The sequence below is a fragment of the Balearica regulorum genome, chromosome 12 (assembly GCF_011004875.1).
Source record: "Balearica regulorum gibbericeps isolate bBalReg1 chromosome 12, bBalReg1.pri, whole genome shotgun sequence".
Lineage (NCBI taxonomy): Eukaryota > Metazoa > Chordata > Aves > Gruiformes > Gruidae > Balearica > Balearica regulorum.
In genome coordinates this window covers 13,047,992-13,072,058 of record NC_046195.1, presented here as the reverse complement: position 1 = coordinate 13,072,058, position 24,067 = coordinate 13,047,992, and the positions used below count along the sequence as shown (strand labels likewise).

The following is a 24,067-nucleotide window of genomic DNA, read 5'->3' as shown; positions in this document are numbered from 1 at the left end:
TTGTTTTTTTTTAAATAGGTGAGAAATGACTATAACAAAAATCCTGCTCTAACTCATGAATGCAACCCAACACCTGAATAACTGAAACCAGATTTTGGCCCAATTACCAGAAAGCAATTCTTCTCCTGTCTTTATGACCTGTACTTCTGTTAATAGGAAGCTTCAACTTCATAAAATGAAATAAAATTCAGCTCTAACTCAAAAGTAAGTTGATAGGGGGAAATGTTTTAACTTTAAAAAATACACACCCCACTCAGTGAACCTTTGAGACCTGCAAATGTTTAAAAAGAAAAAAACCCAAAACCCACAGCAGCTGCAATTTGAAGAACAATGCTCTGACGCTAAAAGTAAGTAATTTTAATCATAAGTACCTCATAGTTTATTTGCAGATAGTTGTACACTCTGAGAAGAAAAAAAAAAAAAAAACCAGAAAAAAAAAAACAACCCTGTAATAGGCCTTAGGTCAGCTGCATTGATTTAATGCATTACTTAGGCTGCCAGAGCAGAGGTAGAATCTCCTCGCACTGCATTAGGAGCGCCTCGAGCCTCCGTGACTCCTTTTGATCAAATCTCTGTGAAAGATGAGTGTCATGCCCTCTTCAAGCCAGCTGTGAGGGGACTGCCCTGCGACTGGAGGAGCACGCTGGAGCACACCACTCCGGGGCAGCGAGGTGAGAGCTGGCTGCAGAGGTGAGAGGCAGACACAACTTCGTACTGTAGGTCTGGAGAACACCAAGGGGGAGGATCTTATTTCACTCCCCTGTGCACAGCCTGAGCATACATCAGACCTTGAGGTGCTCAGAGTCAGACAAGAGTAAAGAGGCGTGTGATGGTTCTGCCTTAGTACTTGTACAGGCAGGAGTGTTTCCAGTACTTCTTTGTACAACTCACTGAGGGAATGGGAAACTGTTTTATAGCTCTGGAAACATAAGCACAGTAAGAATGTCTGAGGTAAGGAAAGTTCTTTGCAGTTCTATATGAATGTGTATTTTTACTGTGCAACTTTTACTTGTGGTTATGCACTGTGGAGATATAAAAAAAATCTTGCAATGGTGTTGTTTTGGGTAATGAACAATGGAGATGAGAGCTATAGGGAACTGTACTTTCCATTTCTTAATTACAAAAAGATACTGTGAAAGTAGAAAACTAGTTTATGTAAAAAAAATCCTGGTTTTCTTTCTGTCGTACACTGTAAACAACTGTTTGACTTTTCTGTTCTATAGTAAGTAATGCAGAATTGCAGGCTGATTATAATAAGCAGAGCCATCACTTGTGTAATTGTTTTCCAATTGAAGTAGTAGCATGTAAATCATAAATGTTTGACCATGTTTAATTGTACAAGTCCTCAATATACATTCATAGCAATAAAATCTGTGATTTGTGACTCAGATGTTTTCTGAGTCAAGTGCTTTAAGCAGATACATTATCATTACTGTGACGTATAAATGCACTGGAGAGCAGACAACAATGTAATTTCACTACGAAGTTCTTTAGAAATTACCACTAAAGTGGAGTCTAATGTATGCCCTTTATATACAATTTATTCTTGACTATTTAGCATCCAGAAAATAAGGCCAGTAATTCTTTTCTTAGGATCAGTCTGTCTGTATTTGGGGGGGGGGGGGGGGGGGGCGGGCAGGAGGGGAAGAATGAGTGTGAGGTGTGTGTATTTGGGGGTCTGGTTATTTAAATATACTGTGCTAATTAAGAGGTTAAATGCATCAGAATACAAAATGTTTATTTAATTTATTTTGATTTTTTTTCATCACATAAAAAAATAAACATGGTTTAATTGTCAGCTCATACATAATCAGGATTTGTTAATGTGTTTAAGATACAGCATTTTACTTTATGGCTTATTAATTGGTCAAATACTTCTAGTCCTCTGTGTAATGAATCCTTGGTTTAAAAATGAGAAGAGGGCAGATCACTAACCCAGGGGAGGACTACTGATATACACAGGCTGTGGTTTATCCTTCTGTAAAATCCTATGGCTAAAAAGTGACACTATTCTCTCCCCCCCCCCCCCCTTTCTTTTTCTTTTCTTTTCTTTTCTTTTCTTTTCTTTCTTTTCTTTTTTTTTTAAATATTTTTCAGTTTGAATAACCTGGGAGCCAGACAACATTCTGATATTTTGGGGATGTGGGAGAAAGAAAATGAAATGAACTGATTTTGGTTTTATTTAAAACAAACCATTGTTTGTAAGACATTTAGCAGTCAATTTTCACATCTGATCTGAAGTTGGAGTTTATTGTGCTCATTTAGCTGAGATTGTTGTTCAAGCGATTTCTATATAAATTTTTGTAATTCATGTAACTACTTGGCTTCTTGAACCTCGGGAGCTGATTGTTTGTCTTATCTTTTGGTGAGCTAACTCTGCGTTATGTTGCAAAACCTTGAGGCATGTTGTGTTTCTTCGTGTTCCTGCAGTCTGCAAGTGAAGTCAGCTTCATTAGTTTCATGATGGCACATCAGTGCATGGCTGGTGTTGCCGCTTCCTTCAAGCTACTCCCGGAGCATGATCTGGGCTGCCTTGGTTTGGATAAGCTTGTAAGGATTTGTCAGCCAGATGTGACAAGATTGTCAAGAGGCAAGTAAAGAAGGAGATCTGATATTAATCAGTGCATAGCTTGGAGCCAAACTTTCTCAAATGCAGTGTAGTAACATGTTCTTCTCATTTACTGCTTCTCTTTGTGGCTATAGAACTGCCACTGTCTGAGTTTGACGGTTAAAAGGGATGCCAGCTAATAGTCTTTAATTGTAAGGATACATTTCTAGGTGGGAAAAGATCATATGCTTCTATTTTTAACATCCTTTTGGAAAATACAGTTCTGTTTACTGCAGTTTGCTGAAAAATATGCAAGCGTTCTGTTAGACAAGAGTCTCTGTTTCTCTACTTTGGTTTTAAAATACAGAAATTGTGGCTCAGCTCTCAGTGCTGGAGGAGTGGGAGGCGGGGAGCCTCACGCCACTTCGGGTCATGGTGCAAAGTAGGACTAGCGTTATTTTTAACTACTAACAACAGTGCGTGTTGGTTTCCTTTGTTCTAGTGATCATAACAGTATCCACTGAAGAATACCTTTCTAACTTCTCCTTTGACAGAAAAGGGGAAAAAATACGGACTTTCAAAGAACGTATCATGTATATTGCATTATATCTATTTACCATTATGTGTATAGTGCTAATAAGTTTTCTTTATAATCGGTATAATTGTGCATTTCTGTTTGAATTAAACTCTAAAGTTTTTAGTAGTTTGCAGCTTAACCAGACTTTCCTTTTAACAATAGGTGAATGTGTAAAAAGTAACTAATCTTACATTATGGAAAATACATTTTTATTATACTTAATATATGGATTTTTGCTTGATTGATTTTTTTAAAAGATAATTGTTCTGTTTACTCTTTGAACTACCGAACCATCTACAACCTATTCGGAAACCTAAAACTAATGGTATCTGCAAATGCATCCAAACCTGCAGGAGAGCTAAATCTTCACAGAAACAGGAAAAAATATTACAAATGTTGGGCCACTTCATGGGCTTTACTATAGCCGAGATGAAATTCTGCCTACTTAGGCTGCAACAAGGTTTGGCCTTTTCATACCAAATGTCTTGACTTCCAGCTTCTCTGCCTGTTCATGATATTGTTTAAAAATCTGTTCATAGAACATTGAGCGTGTCATTCCATTTCCAATCAAACAAGCCAGTGATGTATTTTGTTTTCAGTAATAAAGACTTCATTATGATAATATTCAATATACCTCTGAAAAGAACAGGAATGTTCTCATTTTAGATTAGTTTTTGCTACATATACATGTTTTAAAAGCACATTTTCTGTGATGTGACATTCAGTACACATTTTTCATGTAGATTTCAGCTAAAATTTAGGTATGGATCTTGAATTCATTATTCCAGGAAAACATCCACCAAATGCAGGGAAGGAAAACCATTGCTTTGGCCCTGTGGGTCATCTCCGGCCCTTCCTGGTTTCAGTGGTGCAGTTCCTGTGTGCTGGCCAGCCAGCAGTTTTTGTCCTAGCAGACGCTACAGTTGAACTTTTACAGCAAGTGTCATCAACTTTCTTTGTTTTAGTTTTGATTTCTTATTATTTTGTTGCTAATTGCTCTCTCAAAAAAATCTGCTTGGAGACTGAAATTTCAATATTCAGATGCAAAAAAAAAAAAAAAAAATATTGAGGGAATGAAGACAAGTGACATTTTCTATCAGACTTGTCATTTTAGAATAAAGAACAATGACATTTTCATTCCATACTTTAAAAACATGATAGGATTGTTTCTTTAAACAAAGGGGGGGGGGGGGAATGCAAACTTGACTTCAAATTTCAAATGTAGATGATTATCAGTGAGGAATGGGGTTTTTGTCATTTGAAAGTAGCTGATGTCTGAAAGCCAGTTAAAAATTTCCTCACCTGTGTTCAATAAAAAGGAATACTAAGTTTTAAATTGTGAAATTGCCAATGGAGCTACATTGTTGCGTAAAATATTGCGTAACTGTAGCACCATAGATAGTATCGTGTCTATGTGTACAAATATTGTTTGGGTTTAAAATTTATGAAATTGCATTAAATGAAATTGCATAATGCTAAATATTTCAGAGAGCTGTTATTTTTCTTTTGTTCTTTAATCTATGTCTTTAGTCTGTAACAGGAAAATAAGAAAAAAATTAAACATGCATATTTTAGGGCTTTGAGACTTAAGTAGCGGTGTGAGGAGCTGAAAAAGTCAGGATTGTCTTTGAAACATTAACTCACCCACATTGCGCACATATACTGTTTTATAAACTAGGTAAAGAATTAAAGACATATTTTAATGGGCTTGCAGTTGATTTATACTAATATTCTTCATTTCTCTGACACATGTGCATTTGTGTTTATAACACTTATTTCTTGCTAATGTAGGGCTTCGATTTAAGTATTTAATTAAACTTCAGTTCATGGATAGGCCTGTAGTTTCAGCATTTAACGTGGCATGCATAGCATGTCAATATGGATAAATAGTATGTGTGCAATTTATTTGCTAGATTAAATAGCATCTAGTGCTTTATCATAAGAAATTTCACACCATTTCTATCTAGTGACTTATCTTTACCCCTGAAGCTTGTGCAGTTTTTCTCATCACTATGCAGCAATCTGTTACTCATTTTTGAAATGCACTAATAAGAATGATTTTTTTTCCTGTAAATTTATTAAAAAGGGGAATTACTTCAGTATCTTCTGCTAGACTCTGCTTAACACTCAGCAAAACATTTCTGACCTGCACAGGCTGGGGCAGGCAGGCCATGGGATCTGCAGCATTGTAGTCTGTTTCAGAATCAAAAGTAAATAACAACTGTAAGATAATGATAATGCCACGTTTTTCATTCCTCGCTTTGTATTTGTTGTTTTTCTTTTCCAAACCAACTGGCAAAAGAGGATCTAAATGCATTCCCGAGTTTGACCAAGCTGTCTGTCAGCACCCACCTGTTGTTAACAAGGCAGATTAATTGCAGCGTGAGCCAATGTATCTACAAACATGTTGCTGAACAGCAAAATTAAGTTTTACTGTCCAGTGCTTTTTGTTTAAAGAGTAGCGGTGTGAGTGTGCGTGCTCACACACACACACGCGCACACACATTCTTTTCTCTTTATAATTATTTTGACAGTGCCATTAACAAGAGTTGCCCTAAGGGGCCCTACAGAGTAAGTGACATGCACGAGGAGTGATTTTCATCCTGCAAGTTATGTTGTGATTAAAGTTTGGCCTTGCAGCATGCTGCCTTGCTCAGAAACGGCTCCCTTCTGCTTCCTCGCCCAGCCACGTTGCCCGAGACTGCCCAGAGCTCCCCTCCGTTAGCTGCGAAAGCTGCCGCTGAGCCCGAATCGGCTGTAGGGTTGTGAGTCTGTAGTTAGTGTAGTCTCTTATCTCAGCTCCTTGCTCTCAGGACTGTTCTCAGTTAGAAAAACTCTTTAACAAAGTGGTGACGTGTGGACTTGTGGTCCCTAATTCAGTAGGCAGCTAAAACTGTCTTTTAAATCCACAGGCATGGTTGGTTTGACGGGGTGGTGCCATTGTGTGAAGGTATTACCTAATTTCGCTTCCATCTTACTGAGCCTTTTCACTGCCCTACGCCCCCAGCCCCCACTCCACTTTTTGGCTGTTTTTGAGGAAATTTTAGTCAATTATTACAAGGACAATTAAACATTTTCAGCTCAAGGTGCTCAACTGCACCCACAAGAGAGATTTGATCAAATTCTAGGCCAAAACTGGCTTTGTTCAACCCCACTGAGGGAGAGGGTAATGGGGTAATGTAATTTGCTGCAGATCTGGGTTGTAAATGCTCTGTTTATGTCTATTCTCAGGCAGTGGCTGTTTAAAAGGAGGTCAGGTTTTGGTATCTGACCCCGAATAAACAATATGAATATATACATAAGGATCCAGATAATTAATGGGATGTATTCTGTGGTCTTATCTAGAAAATGCATTCAACTTGTGGCCTTTGTGTTCTTATGATTTAGGAGTAAAAATCATAACATAATTTCCCCACAGAGAAGGGATAAGCGGGAGTTGAGTGGTATCAGCACAAGCCAAAATTTTCAGCACGATAGGTGTTAACTCCTAAATCCATGTTTGGCCTCTGAAACAAAAGCTTTTCGTCTGGGTTTTTCAAAGGTTCTTGCACCTTCTCAGCTTGGTAGGAGTGTACACGGTCGGTGTATATGAAAACCAGCCCAGTTATTGAGGAGCTGTCGTGGATGTAGGAACTGAGTTGTGAGCGTGACTTTGTGTTTGGTGGCACTGTAAAAGGCAAGCTGTGGCCCATCTCCATCTTTCCCATCTCTCTCCTAGCTGGTCTCTTAAGCAGGAGACGAGAATTTTGCTAAATTATTTCACTAATAAGCAGTTTGCCAAATGAATCATCTAGGGCTAGTATTTTAAACATGTTAATGGAGAGGGCTGGAGCTATTTGGTCAGTGCTGTTTACTCTGTTGCATCCATGTGCAACTTTTCTCTACTTAATTCAAAGCTCACAATACAGAAGATATCAGACTGTTTTCTGGATACAACAAACTGTAAGGCTTGTTTGCTTCTCATGAAAGATGTTTGTTGTTACTTATTATGTTTATTAAACAACTGTATTAATGGCAGCTGTTACTTTGTAAGAAACATTTTTTTTGTGAGATAAGACCATGGAAATAGTGTGTGCAGCATTCAGTCCAATATAATTAGAAGTCTTACAAGGACCTTTTCCTTGTTTTAATATTTTTATGTAATTATTTTAGTTTTAAGTATTTTTAAACGCTAGTATAGAAACAGCAGAACTTGCAACAACCGAATGTACTTGAGTTAGGCATTAAATCTACGTGAACGGGAATCCCTTTGTTTCAAGGGCTAAGGATGTCAGAAGCGGGCAGTGTCTGTACACTGTCGGTGTGTGTACCTTACCAGTACAGTTCTGACCTCAGCCATAACTGAGAGCCTTAAACATGTGACGAAAGAAAACACCACAGTACTGAGCTGAACACATGCAAGTTGTAGCACGGGCCAAGTCTACTTTGCATGGAGTAAGACTCAAATTGGCATTGTCGTCGTCAGACCTGTACACATGTAAGTGCATGACAGCACACTACTGCTTGGTGAGTGTCTCCCTTTTCCCCATTCCCTGGTTGTCCTCCCAGCTCTACTTACAGGCAGCGAAGGGTTTCCATATTCTGTCCATCCTCCAGGCATCCATCCAGTTTCCTCTTTGAAGTGAGCATGTTGGGAATAAGAAAATGGCCCAGAGCCTTTCCTTGAAGATGTTGCAGGGGCCCTCCTAATGTTCTCTACAGGCAGATGGGATTTGTAGCCTCACTGCACCTTGGAATAGGTTGAACCTTTCAAGGAGCAATAGATATAAGATGCTTAACTCTAACAGATAGAATATCAACATGCAGTTTAGGCTTAATTGTTGGGCTATGTCTTCAACAAGTACTTACACTATCTGGAACAGCCCAACACCTTTTGTGATTGTACTTAGAATATACCGGAATATATTTTAGTTCCAATAAAATAGAGGGAGCTCAACAGAGAATCAAACCTGAAGTCTGTGTTTAGGAAGAAGAGCCATGAGGGCTAAATATGTATTATAGAGTGGACAGAGTGGAACTCAGCAAATACATGTGGGATAGCTGAAAAGAACAAATATTATTAATGTGATACAGATAGGCACAGCTGGGTTGTGATATAGTGAAAGTAAGGTGAACAAAATGTAAACTGAGAACTTGTTTTAAATCATGACAAAACTGACAGACAGTGTTATTTATCAGTGGAATATATCCCTAGAGGAAGTGGCAAAAGTTGCCTGACAAAAAATGGACAAAGCAAAGCTTTGCTCATTGTATGATGTGAAAAAGTACGGTGTTGACAGAGATGCTTAAGATGAGGTTTTTTGAATTTCTCTCTCCTCTTTTAGTGCTTGTTCAAAGGATTCAAATGCAGAAGTAATCAAATGTAACTGGGTGATGAAAAAAGAAAACTTATTTCAACTTTATAATTGCAAGAAACCCGATGGATAACAGTAAAAACAGGAAAAAACCCAAACTGGACAGAAAGACAACTTTGCACTCCTGTATAGTTACTATTTTCCTTACTGAAAGATGCACACAGATTTGGATTTGGCCTTTGATTTAGCTGTGGACTATGCTTTTAATTTAAGAAATGGTAAATGTATCCTTCCCTTTACATGCCTTGCAAGTCTTTTACAAGGTGCAAGCAAGAAAATATTTCCTAATAACCAGACATATCTCTCATGTTTAATTTTATTTCTACAAAGCAAAAAGAGAGCTTAATTTCTGTGTATTATTCTTAATATGTGAGAAAATTGTTACCTGTACTCTAGGAAGTAAAAAGACTTTCATGTTTTGTCTGCTGATTGGCAGACAAAAAGAAAATCCTAACGCTTTACAAATTGGTCTTTTTCCCCTGTTATAAATCTTGCCTCTTCCTCCACAAGTGTTCTTACTGCAGATCTACTGCAAGTCTAATCTGCAGAAACGGGACACATCCCAGTTCTTTCCTACCCAATATGTGCTCACCGTAGCACGTGTCTTGGAGGGTTACATGTATTCAGTGGGATTACTTTTTCTGGGAAATGAAGTGACATGGCCATAGGAGATGCAGCTTGTTGCTAGAAGCCCTCAAAAAAGGACATGAAAAGCAGTGTCTGTATCTCACCTAAAGAAAGTTTCTCTCATACATTTGTTTTGTGTAACTCCTATTTATTCTTCAAACTTGCATTTTAAACTGTTAGGAATTTCTAATCCCTGTTTGCAAAAGATGTTCCTGTAGTATGGCATCAGTGATACCATTTTGTCCATCATCCACATAGCAGAGCAGTAAGGCTCTTCGTGGGATGGCAGTAGCTTAAGAAAAAGCAGTTTCTAAAGTGAGGGGTAGCATGCAAAGACGACGGGGGCTTTTCTTGGATGCCAGAAAGAAGTAAGGGTGCTGATCTGTGCATTACTGATGCTAAATGCTACCAGGGTAACCTGGGATTTGCTCTTCCATTTTATTGGTGTCTGCACTTGCAGCTCTCACTGCCTGCAGAGAGCCACACTGGCTTTCTAGCATGAGGAGAGATCTCTAACTCCATCCTGACAGGGTCTTCCAAAAGCCAAAGTGTTGTCAAACCAGAATCCACTTAACACTGAATGAGATTTGATACAGTCATAGTGCCCTTCTCTTCCTGCATTTTTTTTAAACCAGCTGTTAAGATGTTGCCAGTGAGCATAGGTTCCAGAAGGCTTCGGGAGAGCACAGATGATCTCAAACGTGCTTTATGAAACAGAGCCTGATTATACACCCAGAATCAGAATGAACTGGTCCCATTAGCCTGTGCTTTTCTTTAGCTGTGAAGGCTGCGAGTGGGTTGCAAAGAAACATTCAGTAACTAATCGAAGCCACATCAATATCTGGTGAAAAAGATGTCAGCAGTCATGACTTTCAGGCAACAGATGTTAAGATTTCTTTTTCAGTGATTAGTAGTTAGATGTTTTTCAGTGGCCAGTTTAATGGTTAATCTGTCTCTCACGTAATGAGGAATCACTTATTGAAAATGCGATGTTCAGATTCCCACAGTCATGCTGGTAAAACCACAGAAAATTTTGATCAGATTTTTCAACTCTATTTTTTTAAAAAATAAAGAAAGTCTTGCTGATAATGGATTTGGAAAGATCCATTCATGAGGGAGAGAGTGGCTGGAAAGCAAAAACAAGATCCTTGATGATAGCATAAGATTTATTTTTTTAAACATCTGCCTTACATTTCTGGAAAATGAAGCTAAATAATAGACCTGAATGAAAGGATTGCACTTAACAAATTTTCCACTTTAATTTCCATCTACATTTCCAATCCTTTAATTATTATTTTGAAGCTTTAAATGTATGTAATATAGAAAGTTATTCCTTTGTTCTATAGAATGAAATTGTGTGTAGGTTCTACTTGTTGGGAAAATAAAGCTCATTAAAAGACTTGATATAATTACAGTGCCTTAGAACAGGCATATTAAGGATAGTAGGATTAACAGGCAAAAGACAAGCATATTAATCTCATGAAGTTTTGCGAAGTTTCTCTTCTTTAAACTCTGATATAAGTTAATTTGGGAGATAATCAAAGTGCATATTTTTACAAGTGCCTTTTTAAAAGGTTGAACAATGAATGAAGATTGAAAATTGTGACTCACCGATTATTTTAGAAGTTTGTTTTGCCATGTTATATATTCTCTGTGATTATATTAATGCAAATGTTGCTAGAAAACTTTTAGGAGACACAGACTCTGACAAGCACAAATGAAGAAAAGTGTTGCCAACCTGAAAAATCACACTTGTTTCTTCTCAGGGACCCTTACAAGTAATTTTTTAAGTCAGCAACAGATCCCTGATTGGAGGGTATACCTTTGATACGTTAGCAGTATGCGTGCTAACTACATCGAAGACTGGTGTCCAGAAGCAGTAATGTATTGACTTGAGAGGGGATCAATTCCCTGTCTGGAATAGAAGGGGAACTCTATTCCCTTTCTAATAGCTGCTTTCATATATGCAAACCAAAATGTCCATCTTTTACTTTTTCTGATTTTTGCATGTGCAGTCTTCTAGACATCTACAGGAAGACAAAATAAATACATGTACCACGTAGAAGATCTTACACAAAGCTATGAAATGCAAACTTTTGTGTGGTATATCTTTCTTGTCTAAATAGAGAAATTAAGAAGAAAAAATAACTTTAAAGGTCAGTGGTTTGTGGAACATGTCCAAAGGAGAAGGAATGAAAAAAATTTTGAAATCTCAATTAACTTATCATCATGACAGCTTTTTTTCGTTGTGCATATTTCTGTTACTTCTTGCAGAAAAAGGAAGTACTCTTTTGTAATTTTGTCTGGAGGGACTGCAGAAAATGCATTCATGGAATGCACTGTATCTTACCGAACCTAGCAGGGTCGCCTATGGAAGGGGTTCAGTCTGTGCAAGTCACAGGACATTATGTACGTACAGAGGTAGAATACTTGAACTGCATTATCGTTTGATAGCTTGTGAGAGAAGTGAATCATTAGCCAACTACACTTTTTCCCCCAACCTTTCCATAGGAAATTTACGGCTTTTTATTGTTTATATGAAAGTATTTTAGCATCTCAGTGAAAATATATTCTCCATTAAAGTGAAGCAATTCACACTGTGTAGGGTATTGATGTGTATTTTATGACTTTATGGGGAGCACAGAGCTTTTCTCAAGCATTCAGTATTTTGCAATGGCTCCTTTAAAAGATTAAAGGCAAAGTGATTCAGAGAATTCAATAGCCCTGTTGCCACTTGTTCCGATCCTTCAAATAAAGATGAATCTCAGCACCAAGCCACTGCAGTTTGGAGATGTGCATGTAAGCTAATTCCTTGATAAGCCAGCTACTGAGATTTTAAAATCTCAGTCCAAATCCAGTCATGTAAAGCACTAGGCATTCAAACGTCCTGCACATGCTCATTTGTAGTAGACTGTTGGATGTAGTGTCGTTCTCTGCCCTGAGTCAGTCAAATTCTTCAAGCCTAAAGAAATGCCCATTGCAACCCCAGTGAAATTAACATTTCTCTCATGTCCTTTTCATTTTAAACATTTCCTGCATCCATCTTTCTTAGTCTGGTTGTCCAAAAACTTGCTGCTTTGTATGTTTTCTAAAAGTGCTGATGTGGGGATGCCAGCATTGAAAAGACGTTAGTTTTTTTTCTTCAAATCTTGTTTTGCTTTTCTATGGGTGTTAATAAGTAAGGAAGTCCCTGTTTTACCAGAGGAGCAGGAGTAGCAGCCAGTAGTGGGCATAACTTTGCCTTATTTCATATTTGCCTCTCCATTGTTTACAAAGTAAAATATCCTGTTTTAAAAACAGAAAAATGCAGACATGTTACAATTGCATAATCTATTTTTTTATATTCCAGAGCAGATTCTGTGCACATTAATTTCTTCCCTTTCCTTCCCTTAATAAATATTCCATTTATGCAGGAACTATTCTCAGTATCAGATCTAAGCAATACAGAATCCTACAAATGCTTTGCTCTATAGCAGTCCCTATGGAGCTTTAACTAGGACCTCAAAGTTATGTCTGCCTTCTGCAGCAGATGGGCACATACAGAAGAAAGCGTATGTTCCAGGAAACAAGTTTGTATTACCCTGTTGATTAGGAGTATCTGAATACTAATTTGATTTGCATTATAGATGACCTTGGTGAGAGTAAAGTGATGCACAAATTGAACTGTGCAACTGGTTGCTATCTGTTTGTGTGCTCTGTTCTGCCTATTATCTTTCAAGCATTTCCCTTACAAAATGTGATGACTATAGTCTTTGAGGAGTTGGAGTACTTTTTGGTGAGCTTTGTTACTGAGAAGCATTAGTGAACTCCCTTATCTTGGACACGATACATATATTCTGTGTGGATACTGCTGTATGTGAGGGATGACATATATGCAAAGCTAATGCATTGCTCATTAGAACTTCCTATATTGCAGTATGGAGTTCCAGCAAAACTTCAAGAGAGTGGGACTTCCCTCAGTATGTCTTTGTCTTCAAACCTGCCTTAAAAAAGTGCTTTTACATGAAGATCATAGCTTAGGTGAATGCACAAGAACAATTTATTATTTTTATAAAGGTGCTTCCGCCTAAATAAATCCACAGAAGTGTTGCTACATATGTCATTAAATATTTTGCTTCCATAATATTCTACTATTCTAGCTGGTGAACGATTCTCTTTAAAACAGAGGTAGAATTGCATAACTTAGGTTTTGCCTGGATTATTTATATTGCACATTGATAGGTATGTGCTGGTATGTTAACTCTGTCTTCATGTGGATTTTATGGGTATATCGTATATGTATAATCTGCACACTTTAGATGGTGCTTACATATTACCTGTCATCCTTTCTATTGATTTCCAGGCTATCCGATGCACTCTTGTGAACTGTAGTTGCCAGTGTTTCAAACCTGGGAAAATTAACCAGCGACAATGTGACCAATGCCGGCATGGATGGGTAGCACATGGTAATACTTGTTCTTACAATCCGTATAAAACCTTTTAGGATCTTCCTCACTATACCTTGCTTTTTGTGCCACCCCTCCCCCCACTATATTTTACATTCCCTTTTATCTATGTCTTCTGACTTAAGTTTATTTACATTTTGTGATTTTTATTTTCAGCCCTGAGCAAATTAAGGATTCCCAACCTCTACCCATCAAGCCAGGTAGAAATAGTTCAATCCAATGTTGTCTTTGATATCAGTAGCCTCATGTTGTATGGAACCCAAGCCATTCCTGTGCGCCTTAAAATTCTGCTAGATCGGCTTTTCAGTGTTCTGAAGCAGGAAGAGGTTATACAGATTCTCCATGCTCTGGACTGGACACTACAGGATTATATACGTGGATATGTGCTACAGGTATTTAGAGAGGCTTTTTTAGATATATATAAGTAGTATTTCATAATGTTCTCTAGTTTAATCTTATCGGTGATTCACAATGCGTTAACAGTGTGGTACATCTGAAAGGCAGTAATAGACTTGTAGAAACTTAGCGCCAGAAAAGAAAGGATGGACTTTTGGTCATTGCTCTCTTTTTAGTCAGACTTAACTGAAATCTTCCTACTTTGCTCAAATCTATCAACAAAGGTAAGCCAAGATAAAAAGAAAATGTTACTGGGAATGTATTAAAGTAAAGGCTCCAGAATTTGCTCCAGTATTATTTAAACAGTGAGTTTACTTTTATACAGCAGAATAATACATTGACAAATAAACTTGCCATCATTTTAAACACCAGGGACAATGTTCATCTCTGGTGTAGCGCTACTGACCTTACTGGAGCTACATCAAGGATGAATTTGGCCCTATGTGCTTACACTGATGTTAGTCCTTGCTGCTGTGGAAGTTACCTTTTATGTAAAGTAACATTATGATCTTACATTATGACACGAATCAATATTTAATGGTCTTGATAATCTTGCTTTTTAGTGTTAGGATTAAAAATATGGAATCAATTACCTTGAACCTCTACCACATGAAAAATTTATAACATTACGTTCTTTATCATCTTAGAAACTCTTACATGCACTGTGAAAAATCTCAGTAGGCCATCAAATACATGTTCTGTGATAAAATATTTATTGTAGTTATTGGGAAAAGTTAGGCATAGCTAGAGTTTGAAAGAACTCCAACACTCTAGTGTAATTACAGCTGTGCTCTGTGAACACTGGCAATAGATCAATACAGGTTCATTTGTTCTCTGATCTTAGTTGCTTGGAAGATTATTAAACTTGCAATGAAAGAATACTTGACTTAAATGAGGAGCTAAATCTTGGTCTGATTGCTCCATCTCTGCTGTCTGTACTTACATGATACTAACTGTTGTTCAAGTGAAGTGTCCTAATTTTTGTAGGGAAAAAAGAATAGTTTATTGGAAAGTATTAGTTCAGAAAGAAATAATATCACCAATGTGGTAAAATTTGGAAGAAAGTATCACAGAATTGACATTAATCTCTCACTAAATAGAGTGATTTTTATCATTTCACTAGAAAAGAATTTTTTGTCCCTGAAAAAATGAGATCTAGGGGGGAGGGGTTTTTTTTTGTTTACCTTAACTAATGTCTGATTCATTTAAATATTTTTGGCTTTAGGATGCTTCAGGAAAGGTGCTGGATCACTGGAGCATAATGACCACTGAAGAAGAACTGGCTACATTGCAACAGTTTCTTCGTTTTGGAGAAACTAAGTCCATTGTAGAATTAATGGCAATTCAAGAGAAAGAAGGGCAATCAATTATAATACCACCACCAACTGTCAATTTGGATATTAGGGCATTCATTGAGAGCTGCAATCAACACAGTCCTAATTTTTCTGCTTCCCTGGACAAAATGAGTCCCACCAACATTCATCCCTTTGAGAATATTGTAAATAACATGGCTTTCATGCTGCCGTTTCAGTTTTTCAGCCCAGTGCCTCCACCTTTGATAGGTTCGCCACCAGAAAGACATTTGATTGAGCAAGGTCAAGACCATAGCAATGAAACTAAACAAGATGTTCAGATACCATTTTCTGAAAGCAGCTTCTTAACTTCTAGTTCTGCACCATTTCAAGTTGAAAATGAGAGGAGCATAAATGGTCCAGATGTCACCACTAAAACAGAAGATGATGCCCTTTTAAGTGATTCCAGTTCACATAATACAGCAGCAAAGCTTGAAATGACAGCACTATCTCCAGAAAACAAAATTAAGTCCGTTGAAAAAAACGGCACTGCGCCAAGGAAAGGGCGTGTTTTCTGCACTGCATGTGAAAAGACATTTTATGACAAAGGTACTTTGAAAATACATTACAATGCTGTTCATCTGAAGATAAAGCACAAATGCACAATTGAGGGCTGCAATATGGTCTTTAGCTCTTTGCGTAGTCGAAATCGTCATAGTGCAAATCCTAACCCCAGACTCCATATGCCAATGAACAGAAATAACAGGGATAAAGATCTAAGAAATGGTTTGACCATTGCTGGACCTGGAGATAGTAAAAGGACAGAATTTACAATTTTAACTCCGGATAGCAGAACTATTACCAGCTATGCCAGCTCTTGTACAGATTCAAAGGGGCAGGCTGGGTTTCCCAGTATTGGACAGAATGGTGTCCTCTTTCCAAACCTGAAGACAGTACAGCCTGTTCTTCCTTTTTATCGTAGCCCAGTCACACCAGCTGAGCTTGCTAATACTCCAGGTACTCTTCCTTCTCTGCCTCTTGTGTCTTCCTCAATACCAGAGCAGCTTGTTTCAAATGAATTGCCATTTGACGTGCTACCCAAGAAGAAATCTCGTAAATCAAGTATGCCTATTAAGATAGAGAAAGAAGCTGTTGAGACACCTAATGAAAGTAGTGATGTTGCCAGTTCTGAAGATGATACACGTCTGCAAGTGGTAAGCGATGGAGAGCTTGAGACCTGTGAGCATAAGATACAGAAGCGGGTCGCCGACAGGGTGGAAAAGCACCCTCTTTCAGGTAATTCGTGGAAATCTGTCTCTGGGGTAGAGGGCCCAAAGTATTTTGAATCTGTCTTTGCGCCAAATAACAAATACATCAAGGATATCTCTGAGAATGAATTGCGTCACTGTGAGAAAGAGGTTAAACCAGAAGAAAACCAACCATTAAAAATAGTTGCCCATGAAATTATGTATGAAGATCAAAAACACCACCACAATGATGTTATAAAACCAATGACTGAACCCCCCATGTATATTAAAGAGCAGTCAAAGCGCAGGATTCCTAAAAATGACTGCCCCGAATTGCAACACCACTTGCTGACCGGGGGCTTTTTCAGCACTTTGTCAAACAGGGGTGCTGCCATTCCTTGTTTTGAAGACTCTAAAGATATGGATCATGTCAGTCAACATGCACTAGGGATTCAGAAGGAAGAAAGCCGCTTTCATTGTGACATCTGTAAGAAGACTTTTAAAAACCCTTACAGTGTAAAAATGCATTTTAAAAATGTACATCTCAAAGAAATGCATATTTGCACAGTTGAGGGCTGTAATGCTGCTTTCCCTTCTCGTAGAAGTCGAGACAGGTAAGAAAATTATAAACAAAATTGTATTTATTTTACCACCACAATGGAGCCTAATTTGAAATTAAAATGAGTGTTTGAGGAATGGAGCCTGCAAAGATTTTCTGTGTATCCTCATATAACAGGTACGATAACTTATCAGAACATTCATGAAATGAAAATCCATTGAAAGAAACGTTTGCTTTCCACTAGACTACGAGGTATTAAATAAAGCCATGAAAATTTCATAACTGATAAAGACTGTAATAGTTGAAAGAATACTTTAGAACATAAAGGAAAATCCACAAGGGTATGAATTCAGCAATTTTCCAGTAGATGCATGTGTGGACTTATATGTTTAATATGTACTTTCATATGTATCTTAATGTATACAGTGTTCTTTAATGAAAAAGCAATGAGAACAATTCAGGAAATCTTCACTTGCCCTTGTCCTTGCTTTACTCAAGGATTTTGAACAGATTGGTGGGAAAAAGCCTATAAGAAAAGCAAGATTACTCTATGTCACTACAAAATTAACATTACATAGTGCTAGTTGAACTACCAGGATCCAGTGTGTATCCACATTGGTAGCACTTTTAGGAATCAGTATGTAATCTCACATAAACTATACCATGAGCTCAATTCAGTTTACTGTTAGCCGCAGTATTGCGTTGCTGTAAAACATTGTATTTCAGCCTATTATGCACATAGGCTGAGAAACAAGAACTGAGGATTTATTGTTGACCATCAGTTATGTATCTGAATTGATAAGTGATAGACAACAAACTTGTTAAAGTGCAACTAAGTGTTCTGAGTTTTCTAACTCTCCTGTGACAGTGTTACAGCAGCTTTTGGCTGCAGGAAGCATGCCTGGATAGTAGTTCAGAGTGACACAAGGTTTAGATTGTCTGTGATCTGCGAGGAGTACTGGAGCCAGCTGATGCAGTCCAGAGAGAGGATGAGCCAGTCTCTGAGAGGACTGGCCGCTGCATCTGAGATGCACAAATTCATCTGCTGCTGGCAGGGCTTCATACCCTGATCTGCTGCCTGCATCTTCCCAGATGTGAATTCCTCTCCACTGTAACTGTGATACGGGCCACAGGAAAGGCGGCCAGCAGTAAGATTTGCATTCACATGCCACGAATTCCTTCCCACACCAATATATTCAGTTAAGTTTTAACATAGGTGCTTTTGCAAGATGGTTTTTTAAAAATAAATTTTTAAAAGCCAACTCAGAAGAAAGTTCACAAGCTTTGTACAAAACAGTAGTTATTTGGAACAACTCTGCAGAAGTTTCTAGAGTTTAATGTAGAGTGCTGTGATAGCAAGTGCAAAATATTTCTGTGCCCTTTTGAACAGTTCATGGTTTGGATGAAACCATGATGGCAAGCGGAAAAATGAATGGTTTCCCTGTCTTGCAATAAACTGAATCTTCTAGCCTGAACCTGGAAGTTCTCGGTGAGCTGATTGATAGTATTCAGTGAGGAGCAGTGATTTCGTATGTTTTGGTGGTTTTAAACTGAATCTGGAGATGCCTGTTTGAAAACTGCAAGTTACATAAAATGCAATAGTCCTTCATTCAAGGAAATTCCTGTCAAGGAAAAGCTCTGTACCAATGTTTACAGCTGCACCTTGGCACATGGTTACAATACTTGAGATCAATATTTTTTTGCAGATTCAGGTGTCGTTCCTTTCCTGCTTTGTCCATTGGGAAAGGATCTTGCTTCTCCCTCCCCCCCCCCCGCCCGCCCCCAGTCCATTCTCTGATCTCAGTTCAGTACACAGAAGGTTTTTAGACTGTACCCTGATTCTTTTAGGCCCAGCACTAGATGTAGTGGAGCAGACAGCTATCTGCAGTGCCGGACAGAATCTGAAACATTGATTTCTGTTGAGTTATTTGTGATATATGCCAGTGCAAGCAAGTTCAGATACCCAGTCACATGTGTAAATCATCTGTGTGCAGTCCCAGTGTGGCAGCTGGTCAAATTAGAAGTATACAGTTCATGCATGCTACTAAATATTGATTTTTTTTCTTTGTTAATGATCATTATGAAACAGCTGTTAAGTGAGGCGAAACACTTTCTTGCTAAGCTTGTCTTTGTTCTTCTAGACATAGTTCAAACCTAAATCTTCATCATAAGCTTCTGACTAAAGATACACTGGAATTCAACAACCATTTCAATGCAACATACCTCTTGAAAGACATGGCTAAGGAGTTTTGTCAAGATGTCTCTTTAAAACAACACGTTGGACATACTTCTGTAATCTTCAAAGGAATGAACAGAACAGGCAGCTTGGTTTTTCCAATGAGCAAAATTAGAGAACCCTGTTCTGAGAGTTATGGATACGATCCATTGAATGATGGAGCTGTTCTGGATCTAAGCACTACTCCCAGCATTAAATCTGAGAGCAGTGCTCATTCTTCTTGGGATTCTGACGGAGGAAGTGAAATATGCACCCTGCCCTTGGACGATAGTGATGAAAGCTGTGAAGGACCCAGCCTATTGCCCAATGATGAACTCTACCAAGACTGTACTTTAATTGAGAAAGCGAATCAAAACTTTACAAGTTTACCTTCCAGTTTGCCAATAACTTGTCATATATGTCAAAAAACTTATAGTAATAAAGGAACTTTCAGGGCTCATTACAAAACTGTGCATCTCCGCCAGCTCCACAAATGTAAAGTCCCAGGTTGCAACACGATGTTTTCATCTGTTCGCAGTCGGAACAGGCACAGTCAAAACCCTAATCTGCACAAAAGTCTGGCTGGGTCACCAACTAGCCTACAGTAAGATCATGCTGATCTTAATTTATTTCTGCTAAGAATTAATCATTTCAATTAAGGAATGTGTTAACTTTAGTTTTATTTAAACTCATTTGACTTCTAGCCCACTCAACAACCACGATCAAATTCTTTTCTCCTGTGTGTGCTCTCCGGCAGTTTCATTTAGCAAAGCTTGGTGCTGTAGTTTTTGTGCAATTGTTTGGTTTGATGTTAAATAGCTAAAGCTTCTGTGAGGAAAGAAAGCATCTTAGAAATGGGGGAAATAAGGAGTCATTAACTAAAGTATTTCTGATACCTGTGAAGTATTACTTGTCAACAATAGGAGCTTCAAATGAGAACCATTGTCTCTTGTGTTTACATGTTAAATGAGTTGTTGTGTTGTGTAAGAAATGAGTAATGATTGGGGTGAGTTTCTTCTGGTTGGGTTGAGAGTTGGGGCTACCATTTCATTCCTGAGACCATAGTCTGAAGCTGACTTGCAGTATTAGTTGAACGTGGTATTTGCAGTTTATTGTATCCTGGAATCCAAAAGATGAAATGCAAATTTAGGAAGACTTTGCATACGGTCCAGTATCCTGCAGTCCTTACTCTAAGTTGGCACTTCACTTGAATAAAGATTGCGGTATTTTGGCTTGCTTAGAATTTAATATCACTTGCTTTGCAAAAGGAGGGGCTACCTAACTTGGCAGGGTTGCCTGAATAAATCTGAGATGTTCTGATAAATCATAGCGATAGGAAAAAAATGAATAGGTTAAGCTAAAATTTCTAAACCACAGGAAATGCATCCATAAAATAGGAGAAAAAAAGTAAATCCTTTAATTTAAAATGCACTTTTTGAGTTCCACTTTCAGGAAGAGAAAAAGATTTTGTTAAAAATAGAAGAAAAAAAAAAACCAACCCAAACTGCTTAAGAGTTTGAAGGTGCAATTCTAAGAGAGAGAGAGAGAAAATGGATGCGTCCATACCTTTCATGATTCAGCAGTTATTGTTTCTCTTACTGGTGAGGGAAAAACATGTTGATCTTTGTAATGCTAGAAGAATGCTTATTCCCATTCACACCTTTTTTTTTAATGAGAACGTTGTTCAATATCTGTTAAAATGTTTCATACCTTTGTACTTGTCCCTGTCATTAACAGTATTCTGCATTATGTTCTATGCACTTAAGAAGACTGGTCTTGCATTGTATTTAAAAAACACTTTAATATTTAATTTGTAGTCACATCATACAAATGCTGTGTGTACTTGTGGTGCATTTTCTTTGACTGGATCATTTCCAAAAAGAAAACAAGTCTTACAGTACCTTTTTTCTTTTTTTTTTTTATAAAAAACTTTAATTCACCAGTTGAAATCTGTGGATCAACTCTGGTATGCAAGCATGATATTGACAGCACAATCTGTACATATTATACCAAAGCGCTTGCAGTATTTGTGGTTTCTAGAACTAGTCTAGTTTTCCAGTATAACTGGATCTTAGTCTTTATTCATTTTTGTGACTGAATAAAAATAGATTGAATTTCTGGATTTCATATGTATGTAGAAAGAATAGTACCATGCTATTGCCATATGTCTCGATGTTTAACTTATTCTAAAAAATACTATGGTATTGTAACCATTTCATGTTGTATAAAAGAAACAAAAATGGACTGAATATTTCACTAATTCTTTTGAAAACTGGTTTGTGTGTGAGTATGGGTTATGCAAGGAAAAAAACATGACACAGTTGTAAATGTTTGTGCTCACTAGAAATGGTTTCCATGCATTGTGTAAAGTAATCTTCTATTTTTTTAATTTACAGTAGGTTTATGTGATATTTAAAATAATCCATTTGTGCTTGAAGCTGTCAGGAAAAATTATTAGCCTGGGAAAAGTTGTGCCATTGCTTTGAGTTTTTGTGTTTTGGTGGGGGATTGGTGTTCTGGGGTTTTTGGGGGGAGTTGGCTGGTGTTTGGTTTTGTTTGTTGGGTTTTTTTGTTGTTTTTTTTTTTTTTTAAATGGGAACTTATATCAGTGGAGATCATTGTTTGAAAGCTTAAGGGCACAATCATAGAAGACACAATTGCTCCCAGCTTTTGATAGTATAAATCAATGATTTGTTATCCAGCTATTTCAAGCCCTCTCTTTTTTTTAATATATATATATAAACTTATTTGTTTAATCATAAATGGTGTTTTTTTTGAAACAAAGCGCAATGTAAACTAATGCTGTAATGCCCATTAATTTAGCTTTCACTGTGTCCAAAAAGGAAACACATTTGTATACCCTAATAATTTTGTATGTGTTAATAAAAACAAATAATAATGCCTCTGATTCAGAAAAGTAGGTTTTTGACTGAAAAAATTACTATTCTTAATTTTTATTTTAAAAAAATATATCTGAAAACACAAATTCCATCTGTAGAGAGCACTGTTTTGACAAGGGTACTAACTTATTCCAGAATAAGAAAGTGTCATTATTTTAATGAGCCATTAGAAATAATGTAATAAATGTTGCCAGATATTTTATTGATTTTTTTCTTTTTCTTTTCTTTGTGCAGTAGGCAAGGGCAGAGATTAGTTTAAATGCCATCAGCTAAACAGAAGGTAAATATCTCGTAACTGAGAACTGTGCTAAAAGATAGATATTTTGGGCGCTATTTATACTTTATATTTTGGAAAGGTGTTATTGTTATTTCTCCAAAAACTGGACAGGATGGGAGATTTATCAGAATAGACTAAGCCCTTAGTACCCCTACTACGGCATATGTATCTCATGAAGCATTTGTGTAGCTCCCTCCTCCTAATACCACAATGCGGCTGGACCAAGCCTTAACATCTCCTGTTAGTTTTAAATATGTGTGATGCTTACAGCTGCCTGAATCACATATTCACCACAGATGTTGAAGGAAGTAACCTCACTTCAGAATAGTAGTATCATTATTTTTTTGAGCTTTTCAGAGTCAGTGTGGAAAGCTGAAGCAGCTTCCACTGCCTGAGATTCAGTCCCAGAGACGTTTACATCTGTGATGCTGCGAGTATGTACAGTGGAGGCTCAAATCTTTATGTGAGATTTGAACTGGGCCTGGACGTGCCCACCCTTGCTACCCAAGTATGTTGCTCCATTTTTTATTTGTATCTTTTTTTTTCTTCCCTTAGAAAACAAGAGCCTCAAAAACTAGATCCTGTCATCTTTCTGTGACTCCAAAGGAGAAGGCACAGATGCACACTGCGGGGTAGCCACTCTGTACGTTTGAGCATCCGATTTCTCAGAATACAGGTATTTTGAATAGTTCTTGGTAGCAAGCCTATGTCACTCTGGAAGAATGAGTGTCCTAGTGCTTAAAGCAGTATTTGCAGAAATGCATTGTGAACTGAGTGTAAGGAATCTGTTTTTATAGCTCCAGTTTTCTAAGTAGTTTGAAAAGAACTGCGGCAAAATGAGAGGCTATTGTTTCTGATGAATCTTTAGTGAAGTTATACACTGTAAAACCCAGCAGAGTGGAGAAACAAGTTCTGAAAATACCTGTCTGATGCCCTGCTTTGAATAGGGAAGCCTAAAAAATAGCTAAACTACTTGGACTTAGTCCAGGGTTTTTAAATAAAGTGCCAGGTCCTCTGTGAAAAGGGTTCACAAGTGGCTTCTGATTAATCAGCAAGCATAGGTTTAAGAAATGCAGCTAAACTAAAAACATCTTTAGAGTTTGAGATACAGCCCATAAGGATTCCATTCAGCCTGCAAGTGAGTGTTCATTTCCAAACTGAAATGAGAGTTTGACTCTGAATTGGGAAGGAGACAACAATGCAATAAGAGAAGGAAGGCTGGATCAAAGAGGTTTTGTAGAGAAAGCCAGGCCACAGGTTTTGTTCAGAGCAGCATTTACTGCCAGTCCCCCCATTTGCGGGGAGGGCAAGACGATATATAAAAGGTAAGGTTTGAAGTTGGATTAAGTACGCATAGTGTGATCAAGTCAGCTTTGGATTACTTGGAAAACTTTTGGAAAACTCTTTTGAACAGCTTGCTGGCTAGTGAGATTTCCACATAACCTCAGCAAGCGTGTTTCTGAGGTAGACTGGCTTTTAATTTCCCCTTGCCCTCACCCCCCGCCCCCCAGCTCCCCGTGCCTTTTGGCACTCCTTGGATTACGCGGAGTTGCTAACTTGCAAATGTACTGTTGAAAAATCACCCTGTTAAGCTCTAGCCTTGTCTGTGAGCACCCTTCAGCTTTCATGT

The 24,067-nt window shown here is 37.7% G+C and overlaps 1 protein-coding gene across 1 annotated transcript; it reads left to right on the top strand.

The window, feature by feature from the left end:
• Positions 1–900: 900 nt before the first annotated feature.
• Positions 901–22,075, top strand: BNC1 (basonuclin zinc finger protein 1). The gene is made up of 5 exons (XM_010311496.2): positions 901–951; positions 13,449–13,551; positions 13,708–13,943; positions 15,173–17,100; positions 19,187–22,075. Exons 1-5 carry the CDS (start codon positions 943–945, stop codon positions 19,866–19,868), a joined length of 2,958 nt encoding a protein of 985 aa, XP_010309798.2. The 5' UTR covers positions 901–942; the 3' UTR covers positions 19,869–22,075.
• The last annotated feature ends 1,992 nt before the right edge of the window (positions 22,076–24,067 follow it).